General features: G+C 41.3%; 2 protein-coding genes across 2 annotated transcripts; both read left to right on the forward strand.

The window, feature by feature from the left end:
* The first annotated feature begins 1,800 nt into the window (after positions 1-1,800).
* Positions 1,801-3,534, forward strand: LOC134841528 (uncharacterized). Its single transcript, XM_063857558.1, has one exon. The coding sequence runs from the start codon at positions 1,801-1,803 to the stop codon at positions 3,532-3,534; it is 1,734 nt and encodes a 577-aa protein (XP_063713628.1).
* A 318-nt stretch (positions 3,535-3,852) lies between these two features.
* LOC134841529 (uncharacterized) lies at positions 3,853-6,831 on the forward strand. Its single transcript, XM_063857559.1, has one exon. It carries the CDS (start codon positions 3,853-3,855, stop codon positions 6,829-6,831), a length of 2,979 nt encoding a protein of 992 aa, XP_063713629.1.
* The last annotated feature ends 6,987 nt before the right edge of the window (positions 6,832-13,818 follow it).

The raw sequence follows: 13,818 nt of genomic DNA on the forward strand, positions 1-13,818 counted from the left end.
AAACTATTCATGACATGAATTGTCTCACATGAATTAAAGAAAAAAGCGGTAAAATCTTTTAATAATAGCATGATTTGTTCCGAACTAATGAGTAATAAATTTGACTTCAACAAAGTGACTTTTAAGTCATATGTTCAACAAATTGTCTTAAATATCTGGCGACCAACATTTTTTCTCGAAGTCTCAGAATTTACCCGCTCAAGGGAAAATCAGCCCCCCGTGGCAACTAGCCTTCACCCAAAAGGCCTCGCCTGATTCATCAAGCAGTTCTCGACAATCTCAAGGAACTCATCTGAAGTCTCAAAGGCCCCATCTAAATGTCCAAACCTCCAGGAGGAACTCAACATTAACATCTCAACTTCAAAAAACCCAGGCGAGAGTGTTTGAAAGTTTTTTTTTGGTCCTTTACATCCATTTTAAGCTTATGCTTGAAAGCTATAGTCAATTTACAAAACTTCTGGACCAAAACTGAAAAAAGCAGGCCTGATTAAATTTTTCAGTGAATCTCCCCCTCAATCAAAAATCATTGTGCTTGTGCTCGTCAGCCAAAACCCACATTGTGCTAGATTCTATTAATTGTGCTAAGCTTTTGTACAGTTTTTTATAAGAAATCTTCAACCTCCAATGTGAAAGGTTAGTGCTGAATTGGGTAAATTAATTTAATCCTCGGGGTACTAAGGAAGTGCCTAAACACAAAGAAAAAACAAGGTTCCCACTTAAACAAAAAAAATACTGATAGCCAAAACCCGATAGCCAAAACTTTCTAGCCCAAAACTAGCTGCTGCGAATTTTCAAAAGCCTATTTTTCCGAAACGTTCTCTTTAAACCCATATCTAAAAAAGGTTTTACTAGCCACATCTACAAAAGTTTTACAAAAATTTTGAAAGTCTCAAAAATTTTTTACTCATTTGAACTCTTAAAAAAAACCGTAAAAAAAAAGAAAGTTTCACCGCTTAGTCCTTAACCATAAATAAAAAGCTCATAACTGCGTGAGCTGTAGCTCACTTTGTTTAATTAACCACCGGGTTAACCCTCTGGCTGGTTGACTTTAACAAAAAATTAAACGTAACTTATAGTAAAAATCTTGAGAAAGCTCAAAAAAGCTTCATTACCGGTACTACTTTGCGATCGCTGCCATCCGAGCTCGTTAACTTTTAATACATCCTTTCTACTCTTTTTACTACTTTCTTGGATGGCTCCAACGAAGCCAACCTTACAACAGCTACTCAATCAATGGAGACGCCGCTACAGTACTTTCGAGGACCTTGAGGAAGAAGTAACGTAGCCGCGTTTTCTACTCAGGAAGCACAAGACTGCATCAACACTGCTTCAACGCTACGAAAACGAAAGCGCGACCTACTAATCAATGTTAGAAAATGTGAAAAGGTCTTAACAAACGATGGTTCAGTTTCCACAAGGTCAAACAGCCCACTTAGAGTGCAAGGCACATCTGCAACAGCCAGTATACCAGTAAGAATTACTACTGAAAGCTTGGCCAACAACTTCATCACTACGACGGCTGCCGACTTCTCAACTTACACATCCACCTACGGCTTGAGTACATTCGACTTAGACGCTCCCCAACGCTACAGTTTTCCACCTCTACCGGGAACCAACAGAGCTATGGATCAGACAATCAACGGTGTCATCACTACTTCTACAACTGATTTCAGATCAGTCTCATCGTCTGCAAACCCATGTACTTTCAACTTTCGAGCTCCTCTACGATAAAACTTCTCGCCTCCACCAGTTTCCAATGAAAATCACATTTGGAACGACAACTCAAGACACGAAGCCCAGATGTCAACTGGCAATAACCGATATGGTCTGCTAACAACTTCAATTGCAAATAGCCCTGCTACTACAACTGAACAGTTCGTTACCAACCACTTCAACGACCATCAAAGGACTATCCTACAATCACACGAACAACAACGCAACAGCCTTTTCAATAATGAACAAAGACAAGTCACCAACCACGCTACCAGTCATCTGACCACTGCCATCAACTACAGTTTGGAAGGATTCAAATTGCCAGATATAAAACTACAAAAATTTGACGGCAACCCACTGGAGTGGAACAACTGGTTCGAACTCTTCCAGACTGCGATTGGCAACAACCCACGCCTAACCCCGGTTGAAAAAATAACTTACTTGCAGTCATTATGCACTGATAATGCTAAATCTTTAATAGAGAGCTACGGAACCAATTCTTCTCAGTATGAACAGGCAATACTTGAATTAGTGCGTAGATACGGTAACCCAAAATATGTGGTGTCAGCGTTCATCAGGGAACTTGAAAAGTTTGACAAATTGATACTAAGCGAACCACAGGGCTTTATAAGATACGCTGCTTTCCTACGGAAACTAATCCACAACTTCGAGCTCAAGGGTTACACCGCAGATCTAAATTCTAGTAACCTGACCCGACTTGCTCGCTCAAAAGTCCCAGTAAATCTACTAATGAAGTGGGAAGAACACTGCGTGCTGCACGATCTCGATTATGCTACACTCAAAGACTTGGCGCAGTACCTCAATAACTACTCGCGAGCATGCGAGAGCCTGGATATAGAGCCCTCGACTCCAAACCAAGCGGGACGAAATCGCCAACCTATGAAACAACAACAACCCGACAGCCGACCCAACCAATTTACTTCTATGTCCAGGCAAAACTACGACAAATCTTCAGGCATATCAGCAAGACCAACAACTTTAACATGTCCAATAGATAACCAAATTCACTACGTTGCAAAATGTCCGGACTTTTTGAAACTTCCCTTAGATCAACGGGCAGAGCTGGTGAAGCAACATAAGCTGTGCTTCAACTGCTTAGGCCAACACAGATTTAGTGAATGTACATCGTCTAAGCGATGTTTCATCAACAACTGCGGAGGGAAACACCATTCAACTCTACACATCGACAAAAAACCGTTTCAAACGCACAACCAAAAATCAAATATTATGCAGCTTGGCACTACAGTAACCAAGCCCTGGGTACAAGCTGAGGATCCAATCCAAAATATGAACAACATCAGAAATCAGTTACAATTTATGCCGGTAACACTGTTTAACAATGGCATCAAACTAGATTGCTACGCCATACTCGACAACTGCAGCAGCTTCTCATATATCCTCAGCAAAACAACTGAAACACTTCAGTGCAATCCAAGCCAACAACTACAGCTTAGCGTACGAGGTACTTTCAGTAAGGACAAAGTGTCTTCCTCGCTGGTCCGGCTTGGTATCGGACCACATAACGCTACAAAACCTACTTTCACCCTACAATCAGTCTATTCAGTTGAAGCTCTGAGTTTTGACGCTATCGACGCAAACAACTTTAACAAAACGTGCTCACTCTACAATCACCTTCGACATGTCAACTTTCCTGAACTAGGCGACAACACAGCTCAAGTTTTGCTTGGCGTAGATGCTTTCTGGAATATTGCGGAGCGCGATATCAGAAAAGGTCCTACAGGCACCCCCTACGCTGTAAAAAACCTACTAGGTTGTACAATCACTGGCCCACTCAACTAGAAATCTAATAGTTCCGGATCAAATTCACACTCAACTAACTTCATTGATTTAAATGATCAAGAAGACGCTAATCTCACTAAATTAGTGGAAAATTTCTGGAAAGTAGAAGGATCAGGCATCCAGGAAGATAACAAAGCTACATACTCTGATAAAAGCAAACGACAACTAAAATTTATGGAAAAAAGTATTGAGCACGATGGAGATCGCTACAAAATAAATATACTCTGGAAAAACGAAATAAAATTGCCAAACAATTATCCGGTAGCTACAGCTCAACTGCTATCGCTACAAAAACGGCTCAGAATAGACCCTGAAACCATGCAACTCTATGACCTGGAAAATAACTACGTCAAGCCCGTTACTTTCCAATACCCACAACCTGAATTACTTTGGTACCTCCCACATCACCCTGTAACTAATCCAAACAAGCCCGGAAAGGTACGCAGAGTGGCCAACGCTGCCTCAACCTACAAGGGCGTCTCGCTGAACTCTTGCCTCGAAACTGGACATGACCTCCTGAACAACATGTTTGGACTTCTACTACGATTCCGGGAAAAACATGTGGCTGTATCGGCGGATATTGAAGGTATGTTTATGCAAATAGGTATTAAAGATGAAGATCAAAATGCGCTTCGCTTCCTTTGGCCTACTAAAAATGGTATCAAACAATACCAATACACGCGACTTATCTTTGGTGCAAAATGCTCACCATCCATTGCCATCTTTGCGCTTCATCAAACAGCTGCCGATTACTGCGTAACCAAACCCATTATTGCTCAACTGCTTCACAAAAGCTTTTACATGGACGACTTTGTTCACTCGTTCAACACGACACACGAGGCTAGAGACTCTATTACGCAATTAAAATCCTCCCTAAGACAGGGGGGATTCAACCTAACTAAATTCGTATCTAACACTAATGACGCAACCTACTCCATTGATGGAGGCGAAGTTTCTACTAATGCTACAGTGCATCGTGTTCTGGGTCTCAAATGGGACACAACTGACGATACGATATTCGTGCAACCAACAACCAAGCTAAATAATACTACATCATCTACACTCCGAACAGTTCTCTCTACAGTAGCAAGGGTTTTCGACCCCTTAGGCATCCTAGCGCCGTTTGTCATAAAACTCAAAATTCTTCTGCAAAACTTGTGGAAGTCTGGTATCTCTTGGGACAAAACCGTGCCCAGTGACTTTGTTCCGATAATTGACAAATGGGTTGACCAATGCAAACAAGTACCCCCTGTTAGACTGCCGCGCTTACTTGGTCCACAGTTGTCACCTAGTGATATACAGCTTCATGTTTTCTGCGACGCGTCGCAAGACGCAATGGCTACGTGCATCTACTTCCGAACTGCTTGTAGCTCTGGCATACACGCTACTTTCTTGATTGGCAGAACAAAGGTAGCACCACTGAACCAAGAGAGCATTCCTAAACTGGAATTACAAGCCGCCCTTATGGGTGCTCGGCTATGCAATTTCACTACTGATGAAATGCGATTAAAGCCCCACTCCACTCACTTTTGGACGGATAGCACTACTGTTCTGTCCTGGATCGCTTCACCTGGTAAACTGAAAACTTACTGCGCAAACAGAGTTGGTGCAATACTTACTTTATGCAAAGCCGAACAATGGAAACGCATCCCTGGTAGACTCAACCCAGCAGACAGTGCTACACGGGGAATTGAACTTAAAGACGTAGCAAAGCTCTGGTTGGTTGCACCACAATTTCTACTCAACAATGAGCCTATTTGGGGGACCAACGAAATAATGGAACAAAGTAATGCTACAACGGTTAGCCCCTCAACTACACCCTTAATCGATTCTTCCAGGTTTTCAGATTGGTTTCGATTAGTTCGGGTCACAGCTCGGGTTATAATTTTTGTCGATACACTTAAGGGAAATGGTAATCGTTCTACCACTATGGACGACCTAGAAAAAGCTAAGCTCCTCCTTTATCAACAATCCCAGCAAGAAACCTTTGGTGACACCTACAATCAACTACGAACCAAGCAACAAGTTGAAAACAAAGACAAACTGCAACAGCTGTCACCTTTTCTCGACAACGGTGTTATTCGCGCGCGAGGACGACTACGAAACTCACCTTTACCGGACGCAACAAAGTATCCAATACTTCTTAATGCAAAAGACCCAATTGTGCGTATGATGATCGAGAGCGCTCATCGCCGCTGCATGCACCACGGCACTGAGTACATTCGCAACTACCTGCAACAAAATTTTGTCATCATTGGGCTCCGAAAAACACTCAGACAGATAAGACATAACTGCTTTCTCTGCAGAAGATTCCAAGGCAAAGGGATACATCCACTCATGGCCGACTTGCCGCCAACTCGTTTCGACGATCCGTCTGACGACCCATTTCCGTTCAAAAACACAGGAATTGACTATATCGGGCCATTCTACATAGCAACAAAGGATACAACTGAAAAAAGCTATATTTGCCTCTTCACATGCCTCTCTACTTGCGCTGTTCACCTGGAATCGACAGACAACCTTCTTACGAACAACTGTATAACGGCAACTAGACGTTTTATTGCTAGGAGAGGCACACCTAAGCTTTTAATCTCTGACAACGCTACGTACTTCGTCGGTGCGCGTAAACAACTACGCTCAGAACCAATCAACTTCAACGAAACCACCGTAACTGAAACGCTACAAATCCACAATGTTGAATGGCGCCTAAATCCTCCGGCTGCCCCCCATTTTGGCGGCGTGTGGGAGCGACTCGTCTCATTGATAAAACGAGCATTCTTACTAAATCTCGGTTCTGATCGACTATCAAGAGATCTATTTGCTACTATCATAGCCGAGACCGAGGCAATCCTCAACTCACGTCCGCTAACTCATGTCAGTAGCGACCTTGACGACGACCTTCCACTGACAACCAACCACTTCTTAATGGGTCGTCCATTCGTCTACGCTCCAGCAGCAGCCTTCTACGAAGCATCTAAAAGTGAGCTGTCCAACAAGTCCTGGAAGCGAGCAAAAGATAGACTTGACAGCTTCTGGAGGCGTCTACTTAAAGAGTACGCTCCGACTCTCATCAGAAGGACTAAATGGACGCAACCCGAGGAACCACTCGAAAAAGATGACCTCGTGGGGATACTTGAGGACTTTACACCACGAGGCATCTGGCCAATGGGTCGAGTGTTAGAAGTTTTTACCGGCTCGGATGGCATCGCGCGCTCATGTAAACTGAAAACAGCCCTAGGTACTTTAACGAGACCAGCGGTGAAACTTGCCCTCGTAACCCCAAAAAAGAAGATTTAAGACCACTTTAATTGTTTTACAACAACAACAACAAAAAAAACTTGGCTCAACTCCTTCCCCTTCGGTTCCAAATAAGATCTCCCTCCCCCGAGGATATTCATGACATGAATTGTCTCACATGAATTAAAGAAAAAAGCGGTAAAATCTTTTAATAACAGCATGATTTGTTCCGAACTAATGAGTAATAAATTTGACTTCAACAAAGTGACTTTTAAGACATATGTTCAACAAATTGTCCTAAATACAAACCTTTCAAAATTTTTTCGGAAACCTGCCCCGTACAAACAAAATTCCTAGATCTGCCTCTGGGCACACATAGACAATTACTCGCAATGTCCAGTTCTTCAATTTTCGACTGCAGCTATTTTTTTCAGGAGAATTTGAGCTGTTAAGCCTACACTTCTCGCCCATTTCTTGACTACTCTTGGTCCTTCCGCTTCATAAATTTTGTTCAATTGTCTTTTCTTTCGTGTGCTCAGTTTTCTCTGTTGTACTGTTTTGTTTCTCGGCTGAATCGAATTTATGAATTAAAGCATCCCTACTTGATAAAAAAAGTTGATCTATCTCCCGTATAAATTTCTCCTTAGTTGGTCTATAATAGGGTTCGTCTTTTGTTCTATCTTGAACATTTATATAAACAACGGGCTGACGCGATTGGGTACTTAAGATCGTTTCTGAATAAAATTTTAACGGGAGAGCCAGAGCTTGTGGGTCAAACTTTGTGGCGTTGGCTATATACTTTGATAACGAGGAGTTGTCGTCATCTAGGTGTCAGTCTTCAACTAAATCTGGTGAGTCCCAGTCATTTTTCCTCTCTCTCTCTCTCTCTCTGCATATAATTTTTCTCCCTTTATCTATGAATAACAAAACTTTGTTTGATGAAAGATGTTGGGCTAACTTCTGCCATATAGTGTTCCGCGATCTTCTAAAGTGTGCTCCAAAAGGCAATTAATTTAGCGACTGTTATAACTATTTTCCTTGACAGTTAAGAGTTTCAATAGAGCTATTTCCATCTGATGTTGCTTCAACTTAAAGCTGAAAACGTCTAAAATATGAACCATTTCTTTTCTCCTGTCTTGAAACCCTTGACAAAAAGTTTATGCCTTACTTGCTATACAGAACTAGCAACAAAAAGGCCATAAAACAGGAGAGACAGGAGGATATTCTAAAACACGAAAGTTATTACAAACTTTATTCGAAAAAATTTTATGTTGTTTGAGGAAGTATAAATTTTGATGGCAAACTCGTCAATCCCTGTACTTAAGATCAACCATGTAATAAGGTTTACTTTAAGCGCCTGCCGGACAATCCGGTATTAAATGTGTAGCAATTGAGTACATATGGTGGCCAAAGGTATCCCGCGAAAAAATTGCATGGCAAAATTGAACCGATTGGGTGACAGAAGGTAAAAAATGGAAACCTATAACCACTCAAGTGAGCTTGAGAATATTGATTTCGGTCGTTATACCAAATCAAGAAAGGTTGGCATTAGGTTTTGCTGGAGAATTACCAAAGGTTTTGTGGACCAAACTTTTAATTTTGTTGGGCATATTTGCGCTTTCTAATTTTCCTTTATCGTAAGCACTATCTAGTTCTTCCTTCGAATCCATCTTAAGGTTTCTTCGAAAGTATATCGCATTACACGGAATTCCAAAATCAATTCGGACGGACCAAAGGTCGGATTTTTTTTCCAAGTAGGTGTGAAAGTTTGCCAGTATCAAGTTATAAAATTGAGTTTTGTCCCGATGTGAGTTCACAAAGCAACGGTTCAGAATGGAAGGCTAATTAGAAACATCAAAAATGGAGTTTTCGTTATGGCCCCACAAAACCCAAAACCACAGCTGAGATTATATCTAATATCTAATATGCAGCAATTGCTAAACTACTAGACTCTTAAAGCACACTTCGGGAGACCACTGAAGACATTGTTGCCCAACTTAGTCAGACATCCTTCATGAAACAACCAAGACTGGAGAAAAATATTGTTATTTATAGAAAAGGAAGAAAACTTAAGCGCAAAAACAGAAGGCCGACTTGGGCGCCACCAACTTTATCAAAGGTGGAACCATAGATAATGACTACGTGTCGTCTTCAGAGTACTTAGCCAGCGCTACAATTTTGGCCCCACAAGTTCTGGCTATCTGAGTATTGTCCTATCCAGAACAGAAAAAAGGAAAACATTAGAGATCGCCAACTAAATTTTTAATGAAATTTTAAATTAGAACAAAACTGCTCGTATCAGGGCGAAGCCCTGAATGTTCCGACTGCCTTTTAAGGTTTATGGAGCAGCAGAAATAACATAAAAAAATGAAATAAAATAAAATAAAAATTTTTTTTTTCGAAAATTTGAAATTTTTTATGAAAATCATCCCCCCACACGCCATATAAAGTACAAAAAGATAAAATTCGTTCCTTGTAACAAATCAATAATGGCAAATAAGCTTCGTTCAACCAATTTGGAACGATTTATAAGACGGATTAAATCTCCGCTTACGCGTTAATAGCGTGAATTATATATCGCGCGTTAATTGTCCCAAATTGGTCAAAATGGCCAAAATGGCAATCTCTAAACCCTCATAACTTTACGAAAAATAATCACAGGTGAAATATTTTTTTCAAATTTAAGCTCAGGACAACAATACCTTTTGAATGATATTAAAAAAATCCGTCGAAAATGGCTAGTTAAAAAGTCGAAATTTGTCTGAAGAAAAAAAAACCCACCCCGAGCACAAATATTCCGTTACTTTCGTATCAAAAGTCGGAACAACAAAGAACGATTGCTATTATAAACTACTAAAGGAGAAAAAAGTGAAGGAGACGGATAACACATTTTATTTTAAAAAGGAGGTGAATTATTCCGTAAACTTGAAAAAACTTTTATTATCAAAAAAACCGAGCGCTCGAAAGAAAGGAAAGTTCAGTTGATCAAAACCTATGCAACAAAAAGACCAAGATAGATGAAGAAAACGGCAAGAAATGTTATTCTTCGAAGCTCAAAACTCGAAGCCCGTTGTTTATAGAAAAATTTAAAATAGAACAAAAAACGATTTCTACTATAAACTACTTAAGGCGAAAAATATGAGGGAGACGGATAACAAATTTTACTTTAAAAAAGCGGTGAATTATTCCGTAAATCTACTTTAACCTTGAAAAAACTATTATAGTCGAGAAAACCGAGCGCACGAAAGAACGATCAGTTAATCAAAACCTATGCAACGAAAGGACCCAGATATTTCATGAAAATTGCGAGAAAGGTAATTTTTCAAAGCTCAAATTTGTCTAACAACGGAATAAATAGTCTTGATGAACTTGACATGGCGTGAAGAATCGCTGCGCTGCATTGAACAGCGCGCACGAGATTCTCTTAGGAGAAGACGAAGGGGATTGGCGATGTTGGTGCGTACCAAGGGGGTGTAGTTAACCCATCGGAACATTCCGAAAAAAAAACGGAAAATTGAAATTCAAGACCAGTTTTTTGTACTATTAGAAAAATCAATCAAAATTGTTGATTGAACCTCGAGTACAAACCAGGATACGCATACTGGAATCAACGAACCAGAAACAAAAACAGAAGGGTCGGCTAATCGTGCTTGCAAAATTTCAACAATTTACCTAAAAAGAATATACGCCCCACAACCGAAAGCAAGCTGCATCCAACTTATGATCATACACAAACCTTAGCCGACAACATACAAAGACAGTCAATGAAGTTATTAGATAGCCCGGAAGAAGATAAACGGTACCCAATAGAGCCAATGAAGACAGCGCACAATCCAAACATTACTCACTCAACATCGGAAGAAAACCATCTGGGAGAAGTAGCCCGCGGGTTGGCCCGCAAATTGTCTGTTGAGGGAAAATAGAACTCATTTCTGGCACTTTAATTATCAGGTATTCTCGGGTGGCAAAGAAAAAAGCACCATCGCCGACAAACTCACCTCCATTATCCAAACAGTCCGAATTGTGAAAATACGGTTTCGATAGTTTAAATTGATCCAGAGAGATAAGTAACCGTATGTTAGAAAGTTAGTCGGAGACAATAAATTGGCGGTCATCCGAAGGTGACAGACAAACTCCGAAGGTTAAATACCAGTTAGCGCCAGACAGCTAAATGAATTAAGTAGCACAACTAGAAATGGAACATGAACTAATTTAGATACTATGACATTTCCCTCCTAGTAAAATTCATGACTCTAATTAAGTTATCCAATGAAATGCTGTTATCAATAAATCAATAGGAATCATAATAAGTTTTAAATAGAGTTTTGTCAATCAACTACCCCAACATTTTGAAACGTAAACTTTTGAGTTTTTGCCGTTGCACAGCATGCCCTCTCCCTGGACCTCCACATTTCAGAAAGTTTTATAAGTTTGTTACTCATGTTCTTTTTACTCTTTTTCTTCAACTGCTCCCGCTTTGTCCGTCTTTCTAATGTTGTCAATTATGACTGCCCCCATCTTAGTCACTGCTGTTCGTTTCCTGCCCGACCGTCTTGAACTAGTTTCGTCGACTGAACTAGCCGAATCTTGGCTTGAATAGGAAACAAATCGTTGTTTCAGACCCCGCTTCCCCCCCCCCCCCCCGATTACTGGCATTTGTTCTGCCTCGCGCTCCGTCTCTTGTGGTTCGATTCCTTCGGTATTTTTTCTTCCCCGATCATTCCCGATTTCTGTTTCACGTGCCAACGTGTACTCCGTTGCCGTCTCATAATTGCTGGGACGAACTGTGATGATTTCGGGTTGAACTTGATCCGGTCCCCCACTAGATGTTCCCTGTCCATCTTCTCCACCGTTTGCTCGCCCACTTGTCTGTTTACCAACTTGTTTAGTTGTGCTTAACGGTAAATGGTCCTCCGACTCTGATTCTGAGTCTTCTGCGAATTCCAAATTTTGGAATCGTGATCTCTTCCCCATGGTGCAGTGAAAAGTTCCCTTGGTGCCTTTCGAACTGACTGGTTGATTGCTACTCGTTAGTAGCTTCCGTTTCAAATCCCACGGATTTGTCCCGGCGCCCGTTTTTTCGGAAGTTTTGCTTTCCTGAGTGCTACTCCTGATTTCCTAAGCACCGCACCGTTACTCATTTTAATAGTTTGTTCAGTTTGATCAACTATATTGGATTTTACTGGTCTATACCTATTCATAATCCGGTCCCCGGTCTTCTGCATTACGACTGCCGGTGGTATTTCGACTGGATCATTTGGTGCTCGTACAATTCCAGGTTCATCATCCTGATTAGCAGCTTGGTCCTCGGCCAGTTTCAATGGATGTCGCCTGTTTTTCTGATCATACTCTGTGTCAAATCGGACTCCCCAGTTTGTATCCATGGGCTCCGGCATTGCTTGGGCGTTTGGGTCTCGTTCATCTAAACAGGCAGATTTTGATCGTACTACATTTTCCCAATGTAGATTCCATAATGAAGGCTTTTTAGTCAAGTTTCTGAGAACCGTGTTAGCTTCCCGACCGTGGTGCGCTTCGAACGGTGTTATGTTGAGAGTGGCGCTTTTAGCGAATCTTAAAGCCCCGAGGGCTCTTTCAACCATCCGATCCAGGGGTTCCGGTTTATCCTCCCGCGCATACGTAAGGACTGAACTCTTGATGCTGCCAATCGTGCGTTCGACACATCCTGTTGCCCTGTGATCGTTAACCGGCGATATGAGAATCTCAATTCCTTGTTTATGACAGAAGGCCCGAACCTCCTTGGACATAAAGTTTGTTCCTTGGTCAACTCGAATTTGACGCGGAACTTCGTGGGCAATAATGTATGCTTTTAGAAATTTAATGATTTTATCCGACCGGTTCGAATTACAGACCATAGCCGATGGCCAACGAGAAAACCGATCCACTGCCACTAAAACATACTTTTTAGACTCCTTCAATTAATTAATGGGCCCCCAAAAATCCAGTTGGACCGACTCATTCGGTTCTTTCGGCTCAGGTATTTTCCCAATATCATTTTTCGAACACATACTTTTCAAGTTCTTACCAGCTAATGTGCATTCCTGCCAATTCCCGGCGATAGTCGCTAAGCTTCGGAACATGTACGGGTACCAGATGTCTTTGGCCGCGTCGTACATACTCGATTTCCCGTGGTGATAGTAATGCAACCGATTGTTCACCGCCGCTTACAGGCTGTTAGGGATCACTATCCTCTCGTCCATCCATAGGCATCCGTCTCTTACATGAAAGTCCTGAGTATACTGTGCATAGTACTTACTCATCGCTGCAATTTTTGAGTGTAACTGAGGGTATCGAAGATTAAACAATTCGGAAAGGGCGGTTTGTTTGCTTACAACTTTGCAATTTCTAGGAATTACGGACATAACTCTATTTTCTGGAATAACCGGTGGATAACTTTTGCCAGGGTAAACTGACGGAATGGAAATGATGGTGTTTGTTTTAGTGCTCCGGACTTCTGTTGTAATCGCCTGCATATCCTGATCAATCTCCTCTATTTCATCGCTACTACTAATGCTGGGGTGTCGTTCCAATAGTTTGCATATTTTTTCTCTCCATAATTGAATTATTTTTAGAATTTTGAATGATTGTATTTAAAGAATTTAAGTAATCAAAGTTAGCTTCAATAATAGTCCCAACTAAATTTCCACTAGACTTAATTGACTTGCCGGAAATGCAATTCGTCGCTCTGTGATTGGTCCAATTTTCACAGCATGATCGTTCGCCCTCTCCCGGTCGTTTCCTATTCGATATATTACAAACGCGTCTATTATTAGTAACCGGTGGAAACTCGAGTCTATTTTTGGAGACAGGTTTTTTTTCAAATCCGAGGGCGGATCTAATTTTGCTAATTTTCGCCACCGTGAACATACTGTCGTAGGTGCTAACCGGTTGAGCATCCAAGCTGGGATGCCTCGATAGGTAATCTGCGAGTCCAAATTTTTGCTCCGGGTTTTTGCTCTACTTGAAAATCGAACGGGATTAGACGATCTAACCATCTGGTTAATCTGCTGAACATTGTTTTGTTCTTTT

This window comes from Symsagittifera roscoffensis, chromosome 3 (assembly GCF_963678635.1).
Source record: "Symsagittifera roscoffensis chromosome 3, txSymRosc1.1, whole genome shotgun sequence".
Taxonomy (NCBI): domain Eukaryota; kingdom Metazoa; phylum Xenacoelomorpha; order Acoela; family Convolutidae; genus Symsagittifera; species Symsagittifera roscoffensis.